The sequence below is a fragment of the Drosophila suzukii genome, chromosome 2R (assembly GCF_043229965.1).
Source record: "Drosophila suzukii chromosome 2R, CBGP_Dsuzu_IsoJpt1.0, whole genome shotgun sequence".
NCBI classification, from domain to species: Eukaryota; Metazoa; Arthropoda; class Insecta; order Diptera; family Drosophilidae; genus Drosophila; species Drosophila suzukii.
This window is the reverse complement of record NC_092081.1, coordinates 16,449,192-16,476,107: the sequence shown is the minus strand read 5'-3', so window position 1 is coordinate 16,476,107 and position 26,916 is coordinate 16,449,192. Positions and strand designations below refer to the sequence as shown.

At 43.6% G+C, this 26,916-nt stretch overlaps 3 protein-coding genes across 17 annotated transcripts; 2 read left to right on the top strand and 1 right to left on the bottom strand.

Annotated features, from left to right (window-relative positions):
• The first annotated feature begins 1,864 nt into the window (after positions 1–1,864).
• Positions 1,865–3,970, top strand: LOC108017695 (uncharacterized). The gene has a single exon (XM_070995283.1). The coding sequence runs from the start codon at positions 2,075–2,077 to the stop codon at positions 3,929–3,931; it is 1,857 nt and encodes a 618-aa protein (XP_070851384.1). The 5' UTR covers positions 1,865–2,074; the 3' UTR covers positions 3,932–3,970.
• Positions 3,971–4,973: 1,003 nt separating this feature from the next.
• On the top strand, positions 4,974–20,671 carry Khc-73 (Kinesin heavy chain 73). Of its 15 annotated transcripts, none has more exons than XM_017085307.4 (20): positions 4,974–5,132; positions 5,861–6,104; positions 10,022–10,109; positions 10,274–10,437; positions 10,504–11,020; positions 11,203–11,779; positions 11,834–12,406; positions 12,467–12,781; positions 12,896–12,937; positions 13,060–14,722; positions 14,783–14,928; positions 15,348–15,377; positions 15,738–15,840; positions 15,899–16,000; positions 17,126–17,146; positions 17,763–17,825; positions 17,910–18,320; positions 18,379–18,975; positions 19,112–19,423; positions 19,489–20,671. In XM_017085307.4, the coding sequence occupies exons 2-20, from the start codon at positions 6,050–6,052 to the stop codon at positions 19,578–19,580; spliced, it is 5,871 nt and encodes a 1,956-aa protein (XP_016940796.3). In that variant the 5' UTR covers positions 4,974–5,132; positions 5,861–6,049; the 3' UTR covers positions 19,581–20,671. The 15 variants fall into 15 exon arrangements, with proteins under 15 accessions (XP_016940796.3, XP_016940797.3, XP_016940801.3 ...); XM_017085308.4 differs by having other exon boundaries at positions 4,975–5,132; positions 15,902–16,000; XM_017085312.4 differs by lacking the exon at positions 12,896–12,937 and having other exon boundaries at positions 4,975–5,132.
• A 2,009-nt stretch (positions 20,672–22,680) lies between these two features.
• Positions 22,681–26,904, bottom strand: Pgant1 (Polypeptide N-Acetylgalactosaminyltransferase 1). Its single transcript, XM_017085716.4, has 4 exons — positions 26,779–26,904; positions 25,780–26,695; positions 24,038–24,559; positions 22,681–23,900 (listed from the first exon to the last, which is right to left on the bottom strand). The coding sequence occupies exons 2-4, from the start codon at positions 26,436–26,438 to the stop codon at positions 23,279–23,281; spliced, it is 1,803 nt and encodes a 600-aa protein (XP_016941205.3). The 5' UTR covers positions 26,439–26,695; positions 26,779–26,904; the 3' UTR covers positions 22,681–23,278.
• Positions 26,905–26,916: the final 12 nt, after the last annotated feature.

Genomic DNA, 26,916 nt, shown 5'->3' with positions numbered 1-26,916 from the left:
AGGCAGAAGGAAGCGTTTCCGACCCCGTAAAGTATATATATTCTTGATCAGGATCACTAGCCGAGTCGATCTAGCCATGTCCGTCTGTCCGTCTGACCGTCTGTCCGTATGAACGCTGAGATCTCGGAATCTATAGGAGCTACAGTACTGGGTTTAGGCATGCATATTCCTGAGATTCCTGCGCAGCGCAAGTTTCAGCATTGTGTCACGCCCAATCTAACGCCCACAAACCGCCCAAAACTGTGGCTTCTACAGTTTTGATGCTAGAATAAAAATTTTAAATAAAATGTATTGTTATTATCAATACCTATCGATTGACCCAAAAAAAGTTTGCCACGCCCACTCTAACGCCCATAACGCTTAAATCTGTCTACCGCCCACATAACCATATATTGAGATCACGGGTAGGTGGCGCATTTCAATCTCGCTTGCATATCTCCATTTCCCTTTGTTGCCTTTAGCTGAGTAACGGGTATCTGATAGTCGAGGTACTCGACTATAGCGCTCTTCCTTGTTAACATTTTATTAAAATATACCTATATGTTTTCACGAAAAATAAACAACTGAAAAAATAGTTTGTACCTATTGTTATAAATACGCAAAGTAGGAGTACATGAAATATTAAATACTTACCCCTGCTGAGAATTAATCATTTTTGCCAGAAGTTTGTACAAAGGAAAAACACATAAGGATGAATTTGAGATTTGCAAGGTAAATGCATGATAAGAAGCAACAGCAATATTCGGATGTCTCTGAAATCACTGAGGCCCAAAAGGGGAGTGAGCGAAGTATCACTGTGGACGCGACTACTATATATACACGAAGAAATGAAAATCTACTGTAATCTTCCGATGGTTTCTAGTGATACATAAATCGAAAGGTATTGCAAAATCGTAAAGTGAAAATTTGGCGGAAAAACAGCTTTAAATAGCTAAACTTAATTTATATTATTTTTTTATTTTTTATTATTATTTTATTTTATTTTTACATATTCTTGAATAATATTTTTTCTATTCCAATTTTTGAGTCCTTTTTTTTGATTTCTCAAAAACGGCTCGCCGGTTTTAATTTAGTCCTGATAGTGTATAGCCCTTTTTGTTGTTAAAAGTCAAGTTTTCAAGTCAAGTCAGTTAATCAACAAGAATGGCCACATTTACCAGTTCAAAACATCTTACTCGGCCTGAGTATTGAACTTTTTTATCGTATCCAAACTTCATATAAATGTCCTGAAAAGTAAGGTGATGTTAAACAGGTTAGTATAAGAATCTTTAGTTATACTCGATAATTTGATTTAAATTGATTTGAGTTTAAACTGTATAGCTCTTGAGATTCCTCAACTTTGGACATTTTAGGGTCATGGAATCATTTAAATTGCTATCAACAGTTCCATATAAGAAACTTGAACTCTCCGGCATTTGGGAATGTGGATTAATTATATGATTGATGTTTAAAACAAAAACTTCTGATATCAAACAAAAACACCTCTCAACGAGGTAAAAATCTGGTGACGATATCAACTTTTGTGACGAAAATGTATTATGCGATCTACTAAATAAATACAATTTCTTAATTTTGTTACTCGTAGAGTACTTGGATACTTGTTACCCGTTAATCTTAGAGTAAATCGGTATATTAGATTCGCCGGAAAGTATGCAAAAGGTAGAAAAAAGCGTTTCCGACCTTATAAAGTATATATATTCTTGATCAGGATCACTAGCCGAGTCGATCTAGCCGTAAAACAGAAACCTTTATACATACATACATTAAGGATTTGGCAAAAGCTTAAAATGGATTTTGGTTTGATCATCATTATACATGTACATGCCCTAAGTTTTTAAGTTTAAATTATAAGCAAGTAAACGACTATGTTCTCTCTTTTGCTCCTCGTAGAGTAAAAGGGTAAATGGTTTTCAAATGTAACCACTTGTAAAATGGACCATTAGTACCAAACTTTCAGCCTTGTTAACACAAAACGAGAAACATACAAATGGCATTCATTACATTAACAATCCAAAGGTGTGTAAAGTAGAAAAGGTGAGGAACGCACAGGATTTCAAACAGTTACTATTACGCCATGGCTTGGCTTTTACTCATTTTTCTCTGCCTCGGGAGTTCAAGGGCTCACTTTTTAAACATTACCAGTAAATTTGAGCCAGACTTAGAGGGAAGATTGCTAAGTCTTCTCTTAACACTACAAACGGAGAAATTATACGACACCCTATTGATTTATGGACGGGATTGTGCTTTTCCTTCCTTATCCAGTCGATTACAAGTCCCGACAGTGCTGGTTTCTTCGGGTAGCACCAACTTTGAGTGGAACTTTAGCAGCTTAACACTTATACTCAGTTGTGAGTTTCAAGCCGAGAGGGAGGAGAACTATCGCACATTGATGAAACTGCAAGTAGCCAGGCGCCTAATTCTTCTGCGAGGAGATTTTCAACCGGAGACAGAATGCGACTTCTATTCGAAAAAGGATCAATATAACATAGCAATGGTAAAAGAAAACTTCGATCAATTCGGGGTAGTATACTCCTGTCGCCTATTTCAAGATCGAAACTATGAAGAAGTGAACATATCCGATGTTACCCAAATTTTTGTAGAACAATTTAGAAACATGCATGGAGCGCCGATAAGAACAATTACCGACAACTTGGAACCTCGATCCATGGCTACCCAGGACCCAAAAACAGGGAAAAAGAAGTGGATAGGTTTTGTGGCTAACCTTATAAACAACTTTATTGAAAAGGTTAACGCAACCATGGACATGCCGCAAAAATTAACTGAGGTCGACGGGAAAATCTTCTTTGTGAATATATCTAAGTGGGCCGCAGACGATCTTTTAGATATTGGCATGACCGTGGACTCCACCTGGGAAATGACTAACTTTGATACATTCTCATATCCTTATTTGACAAGCTCGTACTGCTTAATGTTACCTCTTCCAGATTTGGTACCACACAACGAGATCTACGGGGTGATCATAGATCACGGAGTCCTGGGCGTGCTACTTGTCTTATTTCTCATCTTCTCGATGATGCTGATCTACATCCAGCAGAAGTCCTTTCGCGGTCTGAGGCTGACTCGAGTCCTGATGAACGATATGTGTTTGAGGGGATTTTTGGCTCAGCCGTTTCCGTTTCCCCGCCAATCGAGCAGGAAACTGAAGCTAGTTTGCCTGCTTCTGTGCTTCGCCAGCCTTATGACCACAACCATGTACGGAGCCTACCTGCACACCTTTCTGTATAGTCCGCCATCCGAGCCGGTGGTACGTACCATTAGCGATTTTGAAAAGTCCAGATACAAGGTGGCCATGAACTGGGCCGAGATAGACATGTTGCGTTCCGAGAAGCATCGTAAACTACACAGAGTAAGCGATGATCGGATCCACACCTTTGAGGACTTCCAAAAGTTCGAGAACTTACGAGGATCTTTTGACAACGACTTTGTCTTTCCGGTGACCAGTGTGCGCTGGAGCACCTACAACGAGCAGCAAAAGCTCTTTCAGCATCCAGTGTTCTACTACTCAGATGATTTCTGTCTCAGCCGCTACAGCATATTGAGTTTTCCCATAAGACGTCACCTTCCCTATCGCGAACTCTTTGAAGACCATATTTTACGGCAGAAGGAATTTGGACTATTAAATCACTGGATCGATCACAGCTTCTTGGATATGCTCAGGCTGGAACTCACGAAGCGCACGGACTTCAGCAAACCGCTAGAGGATAAACGGAAAATCTGCGTGGATGACCTTTATTGGGTTCTGGGATTGTATGCGTTGGCATTGGGAATCGGTGGCTGCTGCTTTGCACTGGAGCTTTTAAGATCTTTAAACTATTGGGACCGTTTAAAGGAGTATAAATGGAGATTGCTAGCTTATTTAATATCTTACTTATCTTACTTAATATCTTTTCTAAAATTTAAACGATTTTAATATATTTTCTCTTACATCTGAATTAAATAAACAAATAATATTATGTATTCAATAAAAATTGATTAATCTAGAACTCATCGACTATAACGTTCGCTCTGGTTGGCATAATATTTTTTATGCAGTGAAGATACCATTTCCACCTTTTAAATAATTTTTATTTTAAATAAACTATTTATGTTCCAGCATCACTAGACGAGTCGATATAGTCATGTCCATCTGTCTGTCTATGATCTGTGTCACTGAGATTTCAGAAACTTTAAAAGCTAGAAAGTTGGGATTACTCTAAAAGTTATGCCCTTATACCCGTATACATAAAGCAAATATATGGTCAGTAACGTCGCATTTAATAAAAATGTTATGGGTATAATGTAAAAATTTAAAGTAGATAAAAAGATAGATGTTTTTCTCCTCTTATCGAACGTATATTTATTTTGAAATTGGTTAATAGAATAACGTTTAAACATAGCCGAATGCTATTTACCCGCATTTTACGTTCCTTCTGTTTTAAAGTCGTATTTATTACCTCGATCAGGGTGGGGGCAAGGTTCTGCCGATTGGAAGACTCTATTTAGCACACATAGGTATGATAGGTTCAATCGTTGAACATTTTCCAGTTTGTGTGTGGGCCCTGATCAGGACAGAAATTTCGAGCATCTACCATAGAACAGTAGGGTGAAATAGGTAAAAAATTAAAGTCAAATTAAAAAAATTTAAGATATTTTTAAATTAAAAAAAGACAAATTTACTTCTAGAAGTAAAAGTTTAATATTTTATTTAAGTATCTTTATATTTCCTAGTTTTTAAGCTTAAGGCCACGTAGCTATAGCTTAATTCAAGTTCGAATGTAAATTTTACATTATAGTCGAACATTTTATAATAATAATAATCTTTATAATTAGATTTTATGTAAGGATAAACCGATTTTACCCATAGTACAATGGAAACTAGCGAGTACACCCACCAAATATACCGAATACACCTCCATCAACCTGTGTACAAACACATGCTTGGTATTTTTGAAATCGTTCGTGTTAATTCTTCTGCTTCCGCGCACGGTCACACTGGTCGATAGTCGCAAAACGAATCGATGACTCTCCACCACTAGTAAAAATTGCTAGAAAAACGAAACGCGAAAAATGAAAACGCAATACAGAAAGGCAAAATTGAAGTGAAACCAAGTGCAACAACGACGGAGCGAAAGGTGCGATTATCGAGATAGTTTAAATTGCAGAGAATCCCCGCGGGGTGCAAGAAAGTAAACCCCCAAGTGAGAAGCTCCCCCCGCGAAAGAAAAAAGAGAGCCATAAAAATCGATTCTTCAAAGAAGTCGCACACTGCCTTCGAGACTTTTTTGCGCGGGCGGTGGAGCCTGGCGTTTCTTTTCGCAAGTCTATATGCATTTCGAGAAGTCTTTATATTGAGGGGGCTTTATGGGGTTAAAGTGGTACCTGTGCAGACTGTGTGCATGTGTGTGAGTGAAACAGCAAGTGCGAAAAAAATTATCTCTATGTATGTATTTATACATACTTATTTGCACAGGCATTGAAAATCGTAAAGGACACTCGAATCATAATCGTAATTAGCTAATTTCCAGCAAATATTTGTGAGTGCCTCGCGTAAATAGCGGAATGCCAGCACATGACAATAAAACGTGTAAATATGTGTGATGTGTGTGTGGTGTGTGTGTGTAGTAACAACAAAGCAAAAAAGCAAAAGCAAAACAAAGTGAATGACAAACGGCGAGAATGAAATGGAAAACCACCCCCTGCTGCCGCCCACTGTCCCCACCCCCCACTTACTGTTAGAATTGCCCCTGTGTGCGTGGCGCTAATTGAACTCACACAATATCATATATATAATTTATTTTTTTGGCGCTCCACAAAAGCCACATATTTGTGAGTCAGCTTACGACTTCCACCTGCCTTCCAGATTGCGTGCACACAATTCCCGCGGGGACGCCAACAACTTTAGAGACACAACTAACCAACGCTAATCAAAAGTAGTAACGCAGCAGGAGGAGAAGGAGCTGCCACGCCCCCCGTCGCGAGAGGTGCCCCGCCCACCCGCATCTCCACTCCAGAACTTCTATAAAAAACAGCCGCAGCATCCGCATCCGCGATGTCAAGTGATAAGATCAAAGTCGCCGTAAGGGTGCGACCCTTCAATCGCCGTGGTAAGTGCAGATTTTCAATCTCCATGCCTCAGATAATCCCCTTCCACTGCGAGAAATAACCCACTCTGTTCCACTTATCAAAAGAAAAAGGTTTCTCTTTCGCATAACAGATAATTCGAGAGCCTTAAAAGTGGTTATTCATATTTACTTTTCATTTCTTATGTACTACACAACTCTTTGGCATTGAACCTTCTAATCATTTGGGAATAAATAATGTCAACAAGTTATTTTTGAGGAAAAATGTTTATTTGCGTTTCCTGCTCTTTTACATATGTATTACATAATTGGGGAACAGTATTATTTGCAAAACATTGAAGTACTTTGCATAATAAAATATCATATACATGTGTATAAAAACTTCCAAGTATTATACAATGGTTGTGTGCTATGATAGAAATTCTAGAACAAATATTCTCAACAAATATTTCTACAGAATAATCTAAAAAAGATTATATTAGTTGTTTTTAATAGCTGAAATATATGGAATACCATGTTTGTAAGTTCATGTACGAATTATGGTACTGTATAAAATGAAACAGTCGGTAATTCTCCTAAAAATAATAAATGTTAGAAAATGTTCCATTGTTATATTTCGTTTATTTCATTCTAATGGTTTTAAGTGGTTTACAATTGCTTGGTATTTGGGGAACCTTAGATAATTAAATGTATTTCCTAGGAGAAGATCCTGTAATTTCACAAGGAACTGCCTTGAGTAGCCCGCAATTTCCGTTTTGGCCACATTTTCCAACATTGTTTCTGAACAATACCCCGAGCACTGCAGTTAGTTGCCTGCAATCAATAATGCAAACAACCAGGCAAGAGACTGTTTTTTTAGGCTAACGAAATTTACATGGGCTTCTTCGCTTCCTTTGAAATACGGTTTCGTTTTCGTTTTTCCACTGCTGCGCCAGCGGATTTTTCGCTGGCTTTAAATGTGTTGTGTAGCATGGTTTATACCAATACCTTTGTGTATACCTACTGCAGCGACTACCTACGAAATGGGATGGATGGTGATGGCGATGGCGATGGTCCCTGGTCGTCGGACAAACGATTTTCGTTTCCAGCTAATTTCGCGTTTCCCACTGCAGCCATGAAGTGTTGCAAGTGCAAAAAGCAACGCCGTCAGCGCTTCCAATGTCAACACTGATCATTCATTTGGCTTATCCATGACTCACATTCGCGGCGGAAACGAAGGATGGCAGAGGAAAAAGGGGCTCTACGACACAGGGGCCATTTCCATATGCCATATGCTATATATACGATGCCTGTGCGTGGGGCAAGGTCCACTTGGATCCCCTGTCTATTGATTGAACGGCAAACGTTGTTACACGATTGCACATTTGTTTATATTTACATAAATTATTGAAACAATCTCATTCAAAGTTACGATTTAGGGAAATGGTTTTACTAACTTTGATTCAATTAACGTTTTTAAATTGCTTTACAAATTGCGTCAAATTAGTCATACATACCTTGAACTTGAGCCCCAAATGTAAACAAAATGCATTGGAGTTTAAGATATATTCGTGTTATATGGGGCAAGGTCTTTTTGGATTACAGCTCTATTGATTAAATAACAAACTGTGTACAATATTTGCACATTTGTTTATGTTTATATCTTTCATATAAACAGATTAATTGACAAACTTGCATAAGCAAAAATACCATTTAAACTTCATAGAAGAATTAACTACAAACTTGAGATAAAAGGCTAGTGCAATAATTGCATATTTGTTTCTATTTATAGTTTTATAACTGATCTCACGGTTTGACCTTATAAAAATTACTTCTAAACTATTGTATTCAATTGAGTTGTTGGTAAATGAGAATTATTTAGTCTTACTTAAAATATAATTTAAAACCGATCATTCAATTTAAAAATTTTTTTATATTCCATTAAAGTTTCTTTAAAATATTTAAAAAAAAACTATGAACATTTCGTTTTATTTTGAACTACTGTTTTTTAAGTAACTTGTGGAAATAATTAATTGTATTGGTGAAAGCCTTAGTTGCTTATTTGTTGGCAAACGAAAAACAACGCCTAGTTTATCCATCATACTTTGTCACTTTCAATAGAAGTCTGACCAGGTAAGGCGTACGCGTAAACTTAGTAACAGCAGTTATTTATAGAATTTGGTGATTCCGACTTGTATGTTGTCATGTTACCAGCTTGTTTGGTTAAAGGCCTGATCCGCTGGCATGTTTGTGACTGAAAGGGAGTAGACGTAGTCACCAGAATGTCTGCGATAAGCAGCGCTATCTCAGGTCTGATAAGGCGTTTATTTTGCCATACCTTGTTACACATGAAGTGCCTGGCATTAGTCAATCGTGGGCATCGCATTTGGGCCATGTCCGTAGCCACTGACTAGTGACCTCTCCGCGCTGAGCTGGCCAGCAGAGCGTAAAATGAAAACAGAAAAGGCAATTTCAAAGGCAAAGACACTCCAAAGACACGGAGCAAAGTCAGTCGAAACAAGCTCGAAATGAAGTCACAGCTCCGGTACTTCTTACCAAAAAGCTTAACCTGTTTTCACTCTGCCTTTGTGTATGTATGTTAATTTCAGCGTTGGACAATAGCAAAGTGAAAACCGTTTGAGGTTATACGGAGACGCTATCAAACCAACTGACCAGAACTACAAATGAGACCATCAAATAATTTATGGCACGCCTTCGTCACATTCGAGCCAAGTTGGCCAAGACATGTAGCCAGCCGGTATGGATATACATAGGTATAGGGTCAGGTCGGTTCTGTCCTGCTCTGGGTCCTTTGCGGCTTTCATTTCCATGTCATGTCACGTTCTCGGCTCTGTAACATAAAGCGGAACGGAAGTTCCTAAGGCCAGGCAGCACATCAGGATACGGCCCTATATATATGTATACCCCATCCCCATCCCCAATACCATTTCCACTTCCATTACCATCCCGACTTGTGTGTGTGGGCCCGAATGTGTCTGCCCGTCTGGGTTTGGCTTTGACGTCGCTGTTTCCCCGTTTCCTCGTCATGTTTTGTGCGCTATATACGCCATATAGATATAGAATATAGTATGCCTTTGCCATTTCGCCGTCCGCTGCCATTTGGATCCGTTCGTTCCGTTTTGTTTGGAGTGAATGAAGTATGCGAAGGACACGGGGAGGCTCGGAACAGAAATATTTCCACGATTTATTAGCTGGCACTTTTTGTACAAGTCAGCCAGGATGAATGGAATAATCAGCCTGATAAGGTCACCTCGTTTGGCTGTTTTAATGAATGCATAAGATGATATACATGATAACTATACGAATCTTAAATTTCACGTTTTTATCACAGCTATTAAAAATATACAAAATTACAATTTCATGTTTATGAATTAGTAGTCTTCTAATTCTTAAAATAGTTTATTCCAATGTATTTAGGAAATACGGGACTAACACGAAATTATAAATTACCAATAACCTACAAAATCGTATCAGCAAGACCCAGAAATCTCATATAAATCACTGATTGAAATACCAAGGGCAACTGAAATTCGTTTTGAGGACTATCTAATCGCTCATTGTTTTATTACAGCTGAAATATTTATTACATGGGCAGATTGGGCAACTCCATTTTTCAGCCTTTTCAAGTTTGTTTACAATTTATTTGAAAGGTTCTCTCCATTGAGATTGTAGTGGCATTGGCGTTTCCTACCCAACATGCACATTTATCGCCCCTCGCTCTCTACGAGTCCATATTTCGCACTTATGTACGAAAAACCCAACACACAGGCTTTGTGCGCTATGTGCAGGGTACACCCAGTGTATAAAATTAAATTGTTTTTGCCACTTTGAACTCGTTATCACCCCAAGCGCGGAATAAAGGCAAAATTATCTCAATTTCACACATAACATATAAATACATTCCGGAACAGAGGGCTAATAGTGATTTCGTTTACTTTCAGAAATCGAACTGGGTACAAAATGTATCGTGGAAATGGAAAAACAGCAGACGATACTGCAGAATCCGCCGCCGCTGGAAAAAATCGAAAGGTGAGGAGCTATATAAATCCATATATTATTATTTAATCAGCCGACTGTCCGTTGCACAACCAATAAAATTATACAGTAATTTATAGCCGCACTTGGCCTCGTAATACCTTTGTAATACCAAACTGTTTGCTTAATACCTTTTTAAACCCTCGCTGTTTTAACAGAAAACAACCAAAGACATTTGCATTCGACCACTGCTTCTACTCATTAAACCCCGAGGACAACAACTTTGCGTCCCAGGAGACAGTATTCGATGCCGTGGGACGTGGAATTCTGGATAATGCATTCCAGGGCTATAATGCGTGCATATTCGCTTACGGCCAGACGGGTAAGATCCATCATGAGTGATTCACCATTTTCGCGTATTTCATTAATCACCTGATCACCTCCTCAGGCTCTGGCAAGTCCTACACGATGATGGGCAGCCAGGAGAGCAAGGGCATCATTCCGCGTCTGTGCGACCTGCTCTTCTCGGCCATAGCCAACAAATCCACGCCCGAGCTGATGTACAAGGTGGAGGTGTCCTACATGGAGATTTACAACGAGAAGGTCCACGATCTGCTCGATCCCAAGCCGAACAAACAGTCGCTTAAGGTGCGCGAGCACAATGTCATGGGTCCGTATGTGGACGGCCTGTCGCAGCTGGCCGTGACATCCTACCAGGACATCGACAACCTCATGACCGAGGGCAACAAGTCGCGCACGGTGGCCGCCACGAACATGAACGCCGAGTCTTCGCGCTCCCATGCCGTCTTCTCGGTGGTCCTCACTCAGATACTCACGGATCAGGCGACGGGCGTCAGCGGCGAGAAGGTGTCCCGCATGTCCCTGGTGGATTTGGCTGGCTCCGAGCGAGCTGTGAAAACGGGAGCAGTTGGCGACCGTCTCAAGGAAGGCTCCAACATCAACAAGTGGGTGAAAATTAGTCAATAATCTTGGTTTGCATTGGGTTTCCAACGATTATGCAGGTCATTTGTGATGCATTTGAATTAAATGATGGCATTTAATCTTGAGCAACCCGCATCGCAGTGACCTGCATTCCCGTTGAAAGTCAATCAATTAAGATTCTGAGCTAATCTTGTGCCTATTCCAGATCTCTGACCACACTGGGGCTGGTCATCTCCAAACTGGCCGACCAGTCCAACGGCAAGAAGAGCGGCAATGACAAATTCGTGCCCTACCGCGACTCCGTGCTCACGTGGCTGCTGAAGGATAATCTGGGCGGCAACTCCAGGACAGTGATGGTGGCCACAATTTCACCCTCGGCAGACAACTACGAGGAAACGCTGTCCACGCTGCGTTATGCGGATCGGGCCAAGCGTATTGTCAACCATGCTGTGGTCAACGAAGATCCCAATGCCCGCATCATTCGTGAGCTGCGACACGAAGTGGAGACGCTCCGAAGTATGCTGAAGCATGCCACTGGGTCACCGGTGGGCGATGTCCAGGACAAGCTGGCCGAGAGCGAGAACCTGATGAAGCAGATCTCGCAGACCTGGGAGGAGAAGCTCGTAAAGACAGAACGCATTCAGAACGAACGGCAGCAGGCGCTCGAAAAGATGGGCATTAGTGTGCAGGCTAGTGGCATCAAGGTGGAGAAAAACAAGTACTACTTGGTCAATTTGAATGCCGATCCGTCCCTCAATGAGTTGCTGGTCTACTACCTGAAGGTTAGTCTACAAGTCCAGAAAGAAAACAGATTTATTAATCCCCTTTATTTCTAGGAACGCACACTGATCGGCGGACGCAGCATCAGTGGGCAGCAGCCTGATATTCAACTTTCCGGCCTGGGCATCCAGCCCGAGCACTGTGTGATCACCATCGAGGACAGTGGACTATACATGGAGCCTGTGCAAGGAGCACGTTGCTTTGTCAACGGATCGGCAGCAGTGGAAAAGACGCCGCTGCAGAACGGCGACCGTATCCTGTGGGGCAACCACCACTTTTTCCGCGTTAACTCGCCGAAGAGTAACAACACTAGCATGTGTGCCTCGGAGCCCCAGACGCCGGCGCAACTGATTGATTACAATTTCGCACGCGATGAGATTATGCAGAACGAGATGAGCAACGACCCTATCCAGACGGCCATTGCTCGGCTGGAACGTCAGCACGAGGAAGATAAGCAGGTGGCGCTTGAGAAGCAACGGCAGGAGTACGAGCGCCAGTTTCAACAGCTGCGCAATATTCTGTCCCCCAGTACACCGTATGCGCCCTATGCACCGTACGATCCACTGCGCATGGGCAAGATTACCCCGAATACTCCCACTTCGCAGATGCGGGTGGAAAAGTGGGCGCAGGTAAGAAGAGATCGATAGTCATCTGTTGGTTCCATTTTCTATACACTTTCGTTTTTCCAGGAACGCGATGAGATGTTCCGGCGCAGTCTGGGCCAGCTGAAAACGGATATTATGCGTGCGAATTCTCTGGTACAGGAGGCCAACTTCCTGGCAGAGGAGATGGAGAAGAAGACCAAGTTCTCCGTCACCCTGCAGATTCCGCCGGCCAATCTGAGTCCCAATAGGCGGCGTGGGGCCTTCGTCAGCGAACCGGCCATTCTGGTGAAGCGCACAAACTCCGGCAGCCAGATCTGGACGATGGAGAAGCTGGAAAACAAGCTGATCGATATGCGCGAAATGTACCAGGACCACAAGGAGCGCGTGCTTAACGGATTGGTATGTTATCACAGATTCAATTCCTTTTTCATCCACCTTTTGCCATTGTGCTGCGTACTAACCATTTATAATTGTATCGATTCACACACGCATTCAATTAACCCCTGACTACAGCCCCTTATAGAGCCATTCTCAGATGACGAGTACGACGACAAGGTAATTAAGACACCACACCCCCACCACCCCTAAACATGAACACCACACACGTCTAAACTATGTTGTAGCTAGTATTGTTTGGGACTTCCTAGCCAAAGCTAACTGATCTCGGATTTCCACAGGACGAGGACAGCTCCAAGCCGCAGGATCCGTTCTACGAGTCGCAGGAGAACCACAATCTCATTGGCGTTGCCAATATATTCCTGGAGGTTCTCTTCCACGACGTCAAGCTGGACTACCACACGCCCATCATCAGCCAGCAAGGCGAGGTGGCGGGTCGTCTGCAGGTGGAGGTTGAGCGGATTGCTGGGCAGATGCCGCAAGATCGCATGTGTGAGTCGGTCTCAGAGTCCTCCGGCGATTCTCGGGATGAGTACGACGACCCCGTGGATCCCACATCCAATCAGATTACCTGCCGTGTGACCATCAAGTGTGCCAGTGGGCTACCATTGTCGCTTTCCAACTTCGTCTTTTGCCAGTACACCTTCTGGGGTCACCAAGAGATGGTTGTACCGGTCATAAATGCCGAGTCAACGGCCCACGATCAGAACATGGTCTTCAAGTTCGAGCACACGCAGGACTTCACGGTTACCATTAACGAAGAGTTTTTGGAGCATTGCATCGAGGGAGCCCTGTCCATCGAAGTGTGGGGCCATCGCAGTGCCGGCTTCTCTAAGACAAAGGGCTGGGAAGTGGAGCAGCAGCAGGCCAAGGCCCGTTCGCTGGTCGATCGCTGGGCGGAGCTGTCGCGCAAGATCGAGCTTTGGGTGGAGATCCACGAGCTTAACGACAACGGCGAGTACTCGCCCGTGGAGGTTACCAATCGGAACGAGGTCCTGACCGGCGGCATCTACCAGTTGCGTCAGGGTCAGCAGCGACGAGTAAATGTGCGGGTGAAGCCAGTACAGAACTCTGGCACTCTGCCCATCATCTGTCAGTCGATTGTGAACGTTGCCATTGGAAGTGTGACGGTGCGATCTCGGTTGCAGCGACCACTGGATTCATACCAGGAAGAGGATCTGACCGTGCTGCGCGAAAAGTGGAGCGAGGCCTTGGGACGAAGGCGTCAATACCTGGACCAGCAAATCCAGATGCTTATTAAAAAGGAGGAGAAGAACGAGCAGGAACGGGAGCGCGAACTGAGCCTGGTGCATCAGTGGGTTTCGCTGACGGAGGAGCGTAACGCGGTGCTGGTGCCGGCTCCCGGATCAGGAATTCCCGGAGCTCCCGCTTCGTGGGAACCACCGTCGGGAATGGAGCCCCATGTGCCCGTCCTCTTCCTCAACCTGAACGGCGACGATCTGTCGGCACAGAACACCAACGACGAGCTCTCCGTTGCCGGCATCAATTCCATTCTGTCCAAGGAACATGGACATAAGTTCTATACGCTGCAAATCCTGCAGCACCTGGACAAAGATGTGTGCTGTGTGGCTAGCTGGGACTCGTCGATGCACGACAGCCAGGCCCTGAACCGCGTCACTGAGGCCAACGAGCGCGTCTATCTCATTCTGCGCACCACGGTGCGCCTGTCGCATCCAGCTCCCATGGATCTCGTGCTCCGCAAGCGTCTGAGCATAAACATCAAGAAGGGCCAAACACTAACCGATCGGCTAAAGAAATTCCGACTTGTGAGGGGCGAGAATGCAATTTGGCAGAGCGGCGTCACCTATGAGGTGGTCTCCAACATTCCAAAGGCGTCCGAGGAGCTTGAGGATCGCGAATCGCTGGCACAGTTGGCTGCCAGTGGAGACGATTGCTCGGCGAGCGACGGCGAAACATACATAGGTAAGTCATTTTGGACAGAGCTGTTAGAAAACTTAATGAGCCGACCTCTCGATCCCTCAGAGAAATACACGCGTGGCGTTTCGGCGGTGGAGAGCATACTGACCCTGGATCGTCTGCGGCAAAACGTGGCGGTCAAGGAGCTGGAGACGGCCCACGGACAGCCGCTAAGCATGCGCAAGACCGTCAGTGTGCCGAACTTCTCGCAGGTAAGGACGAGTGCTTACTGGGAACCCCATCCCGCTCATCCCATCGAGCTGCTGCTGCCGCTGCGCCGCTTACACAATTCGTCGCTGCCGCCGCCGCCGCTGAATTATGTGCTTCCACTTACTCACCTAACACACTCAAGCAAAATTAACCAAGAACATCTGACTAAACGCAAATTCTTTCTCTTTTCACACTTTTTTCTATGCGCTTTCACCAAACTAACCCCCAAAAATTTGTGTTTAACCACCGATAAAACTTACAAAATTAACCAAAATCCAATCCGAAATTCGGCGCGCACTTCCTGCAATTTTGAATTTCCCTCTATGTGTGTGTATGTGTGCGTATTGGTATTATCCTGTCTTTATGTTTATGCTGTGTACGTGTGTGTGTTGCCCCAAAACGCTTCTCACTGCGCACATAGGCGGTCAAAGACACCACCAATACCGGGAGTGTAAGTAACTAGTATCCTCTTTTCCGTTTTCTGTTTCCTGTATTCTGTACTCTGTATTCTGTAATCTGTTTCCTTATCCTGTGCCGAGCACTGTACATTAAGCTTTAGTAGTTTGGAGTTTTCTTAAGTTCCCTCTTGACTATTCTACTACTAACTATCTTGAAAACCGTTTGTGTGCGCCCTTCAGTTCGCCTTTTCCGTAAACGTTGGTTTGATTTTTTGTTATTTTTGTGTTCATTTATTTTTCGTTTTTAATTCGACCATTTTTATTTCATCCTGTTGAATAACATTTGTTCCTTAAAAAACAAAACGTTCGTACGAAATTTATGATGCAAGCAACTCATAAGTAAACTTACGCAGATTATGCGCTTCGATGCATCGATGGAGTCGCTGCTGAACGTGGGACGATCCGAGTCCTTTGCCGATCTCAATAACAGTGCGTTGGGCAGCAAATTTACGCCAGGTGAGCTATACCTTGAGATTTCAAATCGAATTCGGACTAATCCTTCTATTTCGATCAGCAGGTCACAGCCCAGCAGGAGCAGGCGGGGTCATCCGGAATCGCCACAGCTTTGGCGGCAAAGGTAGCAGCGATGACTCTCCCGGAAAAGCCTTTGGCATTGGTGGGTATTCAATTGGCTTAAGCGACTCCGTACACCCAACAGTTTTCTTCTATATACTCACCATTAATATTTGAGCAAAAATATTGAAACTATAATCCATATAACCGAGTTTTTCAATACACTATATACTTAATTAAGTAATTCTGCATATGCTTATGCGCAGTGAACATGTTATACAACCTAGTTGAAGCCAAGCTCAAGATCAAGGGATTTATCTGTGTTTTGAGTTTTGGATCTCCTATAGAATCCACAAAAGTCGTAGATTACTTTGTACATTACGCGAACTGTTACTTTTAGTAGTACTTAGTAAACCTTAGGGTGGTCCAAACAATATAATCTTATTCTCACCCTTAAATTTGATAGATTTGTTGTGCAAAAAATGTAAACGAAAACCAAAAAAAAAGTAGTTTAAGATTTAAAGGTTTTGTAATGGTCTTGAAGTCTACTTAAAAGATACTCATACGATTCGTAAACCATTAGATTAAAATCCAAAAATCTCATTTTTAACCTGTCGACTTATTGACGTTGATAATAATTTTTTAATTTAATTGAAAGAAACTTTTTATCAAAGGCAACAGTACTTATAAAAGATAAACTTTGAAGCCAATGCGCAGACTGTTGAACGTATTTTTCTGGTGAGAGTAGGACTTTAAAAGCTTCCATTCAAGTGTGGACTGCTCTAAAGAACCCATATTGACTTAAACTTAAGAACAAGATGAATCCTTTCTAACTTTTTGTTAACTTACGCTTTCTTCATGCTCGAGAGCAACCACCTAAGGCAATAGTTTCCACTTCTGTGAACTGTCGCATTGCTTAGTTAAACTTTCAAAACCTAATTTGTTTGCTTTGCTTCGATGCAACACCTGCAGCAACCAAGCAATTAGCGAGAGCAACTGCATTAACTCGATCTGAAGACTCGAGCGATTCTTCGTCTTGATGCACACGACTGTTCCACATTCCATTGCTTATCATATAAATTGACATGCATCCACGAAAACATGAACCAAACCATACCGAACCAAGCCCACATAGCTTCTCGTACTTACTATATGGTTTCTCACATTGTCCAACTCTTTTCTGTGTTTTCAACATAACGTAATCTCAATGAAATTCCACGGCCAACAGGCTCGATATCTCTGCTGTCAGGTAAAGGCCAAACTTATGCCCAAATCAAATCAAATCCGAAAGTGCATTCTCGATTGCCATGCATTGATTGTTAGTTGAGTTTAAGTTTGTCTGTCTCTCACAACCCGTCATCTCTACACCCGCTCATCTACAGACACCTATCTCTCATTAGCCCATGACCCCCGATGAAATGGATTGGTTTGTGCCCCACTTAGAAGTGTTTACATGTAGTTTTGTGTTAGTTCTGTTTGCTGGTAAATCTGTCTTCAAATCATACCCAAGACTCTCTATCATCCAAACAAATTCGAGTCATCGCGATGGAGATCAGTTGTACATTCATCACATGGACATTAAATCCACTCCATTCCAGCCACCCATGCAATCCGGTGCACAATTCACACAGCAGCAAAGCACACAGCACGAGATCTTAGCACGAGCCGCGTATTTGTAGCGATTATTTATCCTAGAATCTAGACCTTTATTTCGTTATCCATTGGTGTTACTATAGTGTGTTGCTGGGCCTGCGAGCTAGTCGCTTCCCCGGCTAGTTTGATCACTCATCAAAATCTGTAAATTGCATTGTAACTTAACATAACTCACAATCATTATCTTCCCCGCCCCCAAATGTGGAATGCAGCGCGTCCAACATTTTTGAATCTCAATTTGAACTTGAACACATTGAGAATTGCGCCAACGAAACGTATGTGGTTTGTCTAGCTCTAAGCTTAGAGTTATGTCTGCGAAGAATCTATATACTGACCCTGACATTCTGATATTTCCACAGCTTCGCCAGCAACCAGTAAGCTGCTAGGCATGCGTATGACCACGTTGCACGAGGAGCCTTTGGGTGGTCACAGATCCCTGGACGAGGAGCCGGAGGACAGCTACAGCGACTCGGAGTACACCGCCGAGTATGAACAGGAGAGGCAGCAGAACCGAAGCTTGGCCACGCGTTCCCGACTCACGGCTTCCAAGACCATGGACTCTTTCATGGATGTCAGCAGCCATTCGAACCAGAGCTACTTGAGCTACACGTCCAGTGCCAATGCGAACATGAAGCACCTGACCGGCCTGGCCACGCTGAGCATGAGCTCCTCCACTAGCAGTGGCTACGGCTCTCAGGCGGTCTCGTGCAATAATCTGAGCAACGAGGATATTGCTTCAATGCGTTCCATGAGCATTGATGAGACGCCAGGTGGGATATTACCCTTTGCTGGTTATTTTCATGAAGCTAATACTAGTTTACCCCTCAGACTTCGATCGAGTCAACTCGAATTCGCCCCCGAACCGACAGGCACGAGTCAATCCCTTCCTCAAGGACATGCCCAAAGCCAAAGCACAGGAGAAACCGGAACCGCAGGCCAAGAAGCTGCAGGAAACCTTCACGCATCCGTTGGAGCAGGTGGAGACCAGGGAAAACGCACAAAGCGACGAGGATGAGCGCGAACAGCTGCCAAAGAATAACAACAACAATGAGGACTTGGTCGAGGAGCCGCAGCTGCAATCCAATGAAACGGAGCTGGAGGAAGCTGAGCCGCAAACCGAGTCACAAACAGAGCTTGCCACAGACAATCAGAACGGCAACAGGTCCTCCGATGAGGTAAGCCACAGTTCCGAGGAGCTTCTGGAAGGCGATGGCATCGTCCGGGAGGAGTTGCCCGCTGGAAAGGTGGTGCGGCGCAAGAAGTCCAACATCCAGACTCCGAGCAATGGCAACAGCAATAACAACAACAACAATAACAGCACAAGTCAGGCACCGCGCATCAATCATCGAGCTTCGGTGGCCAAAATGGAGGGTTTGGCCGCGTACATGGACTCCAGCATCATGTCCAGCAGCACAGAAGTTGATGGTGATTATTAATCTCTATTAGATATTATTAAACAAAGTGTTAGATCTGTAATTGTCCAGTAGAGGGCATTGATTGAACTATAATCTTGATGAAAATATTTTCTTATTATTTATTTGCTTACCCTAACTTTTTTTAGATGAGAGCAAGGATGTGGAACTAATCCTGCCCGATTGGATTGTGGTGGGCGAGTCGGTGCTGATCCGACCCTATAATACAAGCGGCGTCATCCGCTTTGTGGGCACCACGGAGTTCCAGCCCGGCGCCTGGATAGGCGTTGAACTGGACACGCCCACCGGCAAGAACGACGGCAGCGTGAAGGGCATTCAGTATTTCCAGTGCAAGCCCAAGCACGGCATGTTTGTGCGCTCCGACAAGCTGATGCTGGACAAGCGCGGCAAGGCGATGCGAGCTTACAAGGCCGCCGAGAAGAGCAACAGCATCAGCAAAGGTGAGTGGATTGGCATTGGCCCATGGGTAGCGTGCATTCTCTGATACACTTTGTTCGCCCCTTAGAGATGAGTACCTCGATGACGGGATCGATGACTGGCTCGATGACACGCTCCAAGAGCCGCGGCGATTCGCTAAACCTTTCGGCGCGCAAATGATTGTACCCCAAGTGTTCGCATCAGCTGCAGCGTTGGACTAATTGCAGGCAGTCGACGGTGGCCACCAGTGCTGCTGCCAGCACGCCGGCGACCTGCCACAGATTGCGTGCAACCAGCGGCGCTGCAGATGCGAACAGTCATGGCAAGAAGTGCTATGCCAATCGACGCTCGACGGCCTTTTAAGGTCGCCACCCAGGATGACAATGTCGAGGACGAGGACGAGGAAGACGGAGGAGTAGGAGTAGAGGGAGCGTCTCGTCAAGCAACGAACAATGCGGAGCATAATCCACATGCCAACCATATTCTAGCTTACTTAACTATTCTCACACCATGCCGCAAATGAAATGCCGTACACTTAACCCCACGCTTCTCTAAGTAGTTTAAGGCGGTGTCTACAGCAGAACTAATTACTAATCTAGCTAAACTAAACTAAACGAATCGAATCGAAACTAAACTAAGCCAGGCGGGCATTCGCGTAGTTGCAATACCTCGAACACTTGGGCGAGATCGTAAATTTTAGCGACCCTTCGATTAATGTATGTGTGAAAGAAGCACTTCTCTTTTGATTCCATTGTTTTGTGTTCTCGTGTAGTTAATTGTCGTTTATTGCTTTTCGATTTTTGAATGAAGCGCTTTACTGATATATTTTTGTAATGGTTCTTTGCCTTTAGTTTAGTTCAATTGTTTTTGATATCGATGTGACTTGGTTAACGATGAGCTTATATTTTTAATTGTTATTGACTATATTCAATATATAAATCATTTGTATATATTTATAATTAAGGTCTTGCAATAATTTCGTCTCCATGTTTCCTTTCCTGAGCTCATATTCTGTTTAGCGCATTTATATACAATTACCAATACAATACGATGTTAGTAATAATGAGAGCAAAATATTCTATAGGGCTGCGTCCAAGTAATTGAAGCCTCCCAAGATGAACGCATCTTGAAACTTACTCCCCGATTAAGACGCTTCGCACCGGCGCAGTTAATGTGTAAATTGTATTATTTTGATGTGATGTATTTATAATTTCCCTTTATATATGCATATATATAAATAAAATTGATTTTATCGTATATGTACCTCATTACTTATGATTTCTATTATTTTCTTACCCCGTCCGGAGTGTGCAATATAAGTGTTAGGATCTTTAAGTTGTATTTATCAATGTTGAAGGTTGTGCCACTATGTTTGTGAGGCGTTTTAAGTAACATTAACTGAACACCGAGCCAGAAGCTGGTGTTAGTCCAAAAAGCAAAAAAGCAATAATTGCATTAAATATTCAATTTTATGTTAAGATACTTTAATAATCGTACACGAAAAGGATAACGAGTGGCCGCAGGAGACAGCATGGAAATGTGAATGTTTGAATCCAATACCGGCTAACGAACGTTTGTACGCAAAACCGTAAACGTATCCATCCATCCATCCAACCAACCAACATCCAAAGCACTCCAAAACTGAGTCTGAGATAAATTGCAATTTAAAAACAAACAATAAGAGCGATTTACACTTAGAAAACCCAAAAAGAAACTGAAACTAAAATCCAACAGTGAGCAGTTGGGACGCGTCTAAGGTCAAAACCCAACTGGAAGATCTACAGCCATTCATCCAGTGTATACAAGCATAAATATACACCACTTATATATATATTAGGTATATATTTTCGAACTGTTTTTCTACTTGCGTAAAGCGAAAAGCAACTACCAAAATATACTTGAAAATACGTCCAAAATTATAAAAAGAAAAAATTCAAGGTCAAGATACAACTACGATATATACTTACAACTGCATGGATATTCATGAATATAAATATAAATTGCATATTTACCAATGATAATCCTAACTGAAACAGAGTTCATTTAAATATTGAGTGCTCCCTGGGGGAATCCCAGATAATAAATCTCCAACAGGGGGCACTTTTTTGAGTATGTGTGTGCAATTTGTAGACGCCGCAATTCAGATCGGTTGAGCATTATAATTCAGAACTAATTTAATCACATGAATGTATATAGTGGGGCATTATTACCGGCTAAATCACCCTCAAATTAACGCATTTAACTAGCGCAAATAACGTTCAACTAGAGGTTGATTGAGTAAAGTAACGAAACCCCGATAGAAACCGAAAGTTAGCAGCACAGCTTAATTGTAAAATAGATCGAGAATCCATAGTTGTAGGCAGAGTGCATTGCAAGGAAATTAAGTAGAGTAGAGATCGATTGGAACGCCGACAAATTGAATCGTACCTTGACGTTATTAAAGAATTAATCATATTTTTGTGCAATCTAGTGCAGTTCTCACGCAATCAGCCCCGCAAATAAGATAGTTTGCCATTGCATATAGTCTAGCGTAACGGAATGTTAGGCACACACATATTATATGGATATAGGATCGGAAGGCAGCCTTCGAAAAAAAGTCTACTCGTAAGTTTGCGCACTCTTAGAGCTTTTAGCACGGTCAACGAATAAATGTTATTACACCATCAGCCGTTAAATAAACTATCCAAGATGTTCAGTCACGAGTTAATAATAAACTAAACCATACTCTAGATCTGCTTTATCATAATACACATGCAGACGCACGGAGCTAAACCATTGTTGATGAATTTGGTTCGTTTCGTTCGTTCTGTAAGTACAGATAATCCAGTTGAGTTTACTACCCACTCGTGGTTGCGAATACAAAACAGATTAGAATAAAAAAAATAGGTGTCAGCAGCGGAAACCATACAGATAATTTTAGTAATTTACACTTGTTTTACTCCAATTTAAGTATTTTAATGCAAGCACGTCAGAGAAATTAAACAAAAAACACACGCGTAATCAGCAATTTTGAAAAACTTCAACAAACAAAAACAAAAGAGAATATGAAATATGTACTTATATCTATAAATACAAAAATATACAAACATGCAATGGATATTTTTTACTGAGTTGGCATTAATTTAACAGCTGGGGGCTAAATGGGGACTTGTTGCGGCTGGGGCAACAAGTGGGTATAGCGAAAATTAGCCCCGAACTCGACCTTCGCTACTACCAACATGTTACGTTTTGTGGGGCCATCACCTGCTGCCCCGAGGGCTCCCATGAATGAGGCTACTGGTTCGTTTGAAGATGTGCATCTCCCAGTCGGAAGTGTTTTATTCATGAAAACAAATGGCAAAATCGTTAGGTTAGTAGATAAATGCTTACAACACTTTTAGTTTACAGTTTACATAGTTGGTTATTGCTGGAGGCTCTCGCGTGCGAGAGCTCCTTGTTGAATCCCTGGCCATGGAATGCAATCGTTCCACACCTGCCTACATCCTTACATGATTACATGATCACATGGCGACTATATCATTTACATAGGATGCTCCGACATTCTATCCTTACAGCTTTCTCTATTTATATTTATACACACAAAGTACACAACACACAGTTAATTGTTATTAGCTTTCCAAATGACTCGATTGCGTTTGATTTGCTGGGTTTGTTTTCTCTTCTTTTGATTTGATTCCATTCGATTTGTTTTGCACTAGCTACCCCGTCTCGTCTTATTATACACGGTTAGTGTACACAAAATATATAATTCTAGCATTCGATTTATGTATTTACAATGAGTTGTTCTAACTTGTATTCGAGTTCCGTTCAGTCGGCGTTAGTCAGTATCTCTCAGTTGGTTTGGTCCCCATCCCATTCCCCCGCTCCACCCAATTCGCTCAGTGCTCTATGGTCCATCGTTGGGACTCGCTGGTGGGATCGCATGGCGCCACCTGTGCGTCGTCCAGGCTCTTGAGGCCCTGGTGATCCAGGCACAGGCCCGTGTTGGTGTGGATGATGTGCTGGCTGATGTACCGCCACTGCTCGTTGAACTCGTCGTTCTCCATGCAGGGCACCATTACCACCCGGTACGGTGGGGACTCGCTGTGCTGCACCGTCGCACAGCTCAGCTCGTTGCGCAGCACCTGCGAGTTGGTGAGGGAGAACAACTGCGACTTTTGCAGCACCTTTCCGCAGGGATACAGGCCGGCGTTGTAGGGCTTCTCGTTGTTCTGCAGCAGATCGTCCAGGCAGATGTTGGAGTTGACGGCGTGCACCTTGCCCCAGCCCAGCACGTTCTTTGTGGGCACAAACTTCTCCGGATAGATGTTCTTCAGGTACCACTCGAAGCTCTTGCAGCGGAGCTTCTTGCGCAGCATCACGCGGTGGGTCACATCGCCGATGTCCGCGTGGAACTTCAGGTCCGGCCGGTTGAGGAAGAATATGTTGATGTACTCATCCATCCACACCAGCGCCATGCGGGCAGTATTGATGCCGTGTGTGTCGCGATCGTTGGGGAATCTAAAATGAATATAAATGAGCCCATTAGAATACAGACATAGATAATGCCGGAGATCTAAAAAATGTTTACAGATAACTATTCATCTGCTTTGAAGGCCAGTCTGACCATAAATTATAGGTATAGAAATATTTCCTACTTGTAAGGATGGAAGTCCCGGAATATGTGTCCCACGCGGGAGCAGGGAATCGTCTCGATGGTGCCGCCGCACTGCCAGATGCGGAACGACATCTCCAGGTTCTCGCCACCCCAGCCGTCCATCTGCTCGTCGTAGCTGCCCACCTCCCAGAAGTAGCGTCGATCCATGGCGAACAGTCCGCCGGCCATGGTGGGACTGTAGGCAGGACAGATCTCCCGCTCCTGCTTGCACTCGCTTCGCTGGCGCTGCTTCTCCCGCTCCGTCAGATTGATCCAGTCGAAGTGGCCGTTCCACTGAAATCCGCCCACCTGGAAGGACTTGTAGCCGTTGGTGCTGTACTGGAAGTCGCTGGCATCGATGACATCGATGATGGGCACCAGGACGCTTGTCCGGGACTCCTTGATCCGCTGCAGGAGAGGCTCACACCAGCCAATATTGCCCTCGCAATGGGCGTCCAGGAAGATGAGCACATCTCCCGTGGCGATTCGAGCGCCCGCCAATCGGGCACGAATCAGACCCAATCTGAAAATCGAGAGAGGTGAAAACTTTCTTTAGCTATGTGAAGGGCAAAAGATAGAGAAAAAAAACAAAACAAATTTATTGGGTCAACCGAAAACCTTCGATCGTCTGCCAAGCACGATTAACACCATCCTACATGGCTTCAGCCGCGTGAAGTCATCAGAAAGTCTGCAAAGCTCGCGGGTTGCCGAGTGTAATGCACGCAGAAACCAAGTCTGGGAGTTACAAAAAGTCAAGCCCAACACAAATAATCGTAACTTGACGAACTGGTTTTCTCTTCATTTTTTGTGTTTAGCCTTTAGTTTTGGATTTTTTGAGCGTTTGTCGGCGGTTCTGGCCAAAAAGAAGATGCTCCATGCGCGTCTGACATGGCAAACAAGTTATTCAAATGAGTTCAAGCCGCCAGCGATTCGATTAGCCGAATTGCTGAACTTTTCCTCTTCTATTGGCAATAATGCAAAGAATCTAGGTGTTTTATTTAGCTATGAAGGTGTAATTTAAAAAATCATAAAACCTAATTTTGATTTTTATTTGGTTAGATACAATTAGAGATCTTTCAAGCCAATATAAATACTATACATTTTTAAACGACGAGAACAAGAAAGTTGAAACATGAAACATTTGCATATACCAAAGGTTAGCTATAATAATAATAAACAAAGCGGGAGATACACATTTTATTTGTGTCATCAAAACATAAGTTTCAATAGGTCTTGTGCCCCTTTTTCTTTAAGTTGGTTTTTACGCTGTCTTAATTGATCAGGTGCTAAATTGCACACTTCTCCCACACAAAGAACATCACATTAAACATATGTTTATAATTCGCACTTGTTTATTCAAGTCGAACCTTACTTGGAATTATTAAACTCTTGTTTATAAACTTCATGCGACGCTAGCATTATCACATTTTGTTCAACGTTTTTTAGAGAGTCAATTAATTCAGGGAATCCACGTTGTAGATTATTTATTGTTATCTCGTGGGCTCTGTGACGTTTAAAGACTTATCTTGATTGTAAAATGATAAAAGTCTTTAAATAAAATGTAAGTTTCAACCAATACAGTGAAAATATCAGGGAACCTTCTTAATATTTTGATCTTTTTTAATCTGTCAGCGAAATTAAACTGATACTTTAGACTTTTTAAACAAATAGAAAGTGTTATCTCTAGAGATTATTGGGGTTTCCCAGTTTACCTCACATAGCCTCGTAGTCCCCTTTACTCACCGGTTCTTCAGCCGCAGGATGGTGACCTTGCCGGCGGGAATGCGCGTGCGAACATAGTAGTCCAGCTTGGCGCCCAGCTCCACGTTGTCGCTGCCGTCGTCCACCAGGATGATCTCCTTGAGCGCCTTCGCGTTGCAGGTGCTCAGCGTGCTGTGCACTGTCCTCAGCAGCACGGAGTAGGGTTCGTTGAAGAAGATGATGATCACACTGGCGGTGGGCAGGGAGGCGTCATCGTAGCGCTGATTGGCGCACAGGGGATTCCGGTGGTCGCCGACACTGCGATTGTAGGACAGCTGTTCGCTGAGCTCCTCGTTGAGGGCGATCTTCTTGTAGATGGCATCGCCCCGCTCCTTGGCGGCGCCCGTAAGGTGCACTGCCACGCCCTGTTCGCCGAGTCCCACCCTCTGTTTCTGGAGGTCCAGCTGGATGATCTGCTCGTAGGGCGACTGAGTGGCTGGCCTGGCGATCTCGTTCTCGCTGTCGCTGTACGCCTCGAACCGCTCGCGTCCATGGCCACGCAGAGCGGCCGCCCGGACGGGAGGAGCCACCTGCTCCTCGGGAGCTCCGTTCTGCTGCACCTTGCTGTAGAGGATGAAGCACAGGGCGACCAGAATGAAGATGATCAGCTTGCCGTAGAAGGAACGGAACCGAGGCAGCATGTTGGCTTAGAGTAGGCTTTGCTACTGGGTTTCTGAGGTAGTTAGCACTGGGTTGAGCTCCACGCAAACGTGGCTCCGCGGATCTCGGTGTCCGATATTATCCGCTACTCAATCATTTAACTCCGATTCGCTGGCGAAAAAGCAGACACATATGTATGAATCGTGGCTCTCGGTTAGCCCAGAATTTCAATTCCAGTTTCTGCTCGCTTGCCGTTTAGCGCCGCGCACCGCCGCTGTCTGGAGTGGCTTAAACTAGACTAAATGGAAATATTAATTCTAAGCACGACGGCCACAACAACAATAGGAACAACAACATCAACAAAAAACAACGAAAACTTACTCTGGCATGTTTTTTTTACTCTACGGCTGTTGCTTCTCTTCGGTGCCGTTGTTATCGGTGGTATCGAGGTTCGCCCATCGCCATGAATTGAGGTGTATCCGATGCACACACCGAAAATAGCGGAGTCCCCCTCCCGAC

What these genes read in the sequence shown, in the direction of transcription:
- LOC108017695 (XM_070995283.1), top strand. Translation starts at nt 2,075, where the DNA reads ATGGCTTGGCTTTTACTCATTTTTCTCTGCCTCGGGAGTTCAAGGGCT.
- Pgant1 (XM_017085716.4), bottom strand. Translation starts at nt 26,438, where the DNA reads ATGCTGCCTCGGTTCCGTTCCTTCTACGGCAAGCTGATCATCTTCATT. An exon ending in ATCCTGCGGCTGAAGAACCG is followed by an intron (nt 24,560 to 25,779) that starts GTGAGTAAAGGG and finishes CTCGATTTTCAG; the next exon opens with ATTGGGTCTGATTCGTGCCC. An exon ending in CGGGACTTCCATCCTTACAA is followed by an intron (nt 23,901 to 24,037) that starts GTAGGAAATATT and finishes TATTCATTTTAG; the next exon opens with ATTCCCCAACGATCGCGACA.
- Khc-73 (XM_017085307.4), top strand. Translation starts at nt 6,050, where the DNA reads ATGTCAAGTGATAAGATCAAAGTCGCCGTAAGGGTGCGACCCTTCAAT. An exon ending in GAGCATTGATGAGACGCCAG is followed by an intron (nt 18,321 to 18,378) that starts GTGGGATATTAC and finishes TTTACCCCTCAG; the next exon opens with ACTTCGATCGAGTCAACTCG. An exon ending in CAGCAGCACAGAAGTTGATG is followed by an intron (nt 18,976 to 19,111) that starts GTGATTATTAAT and finishes AACTTTTTTTAG; the next exon opens with ATGAGAGCAAGGATGTGGAA.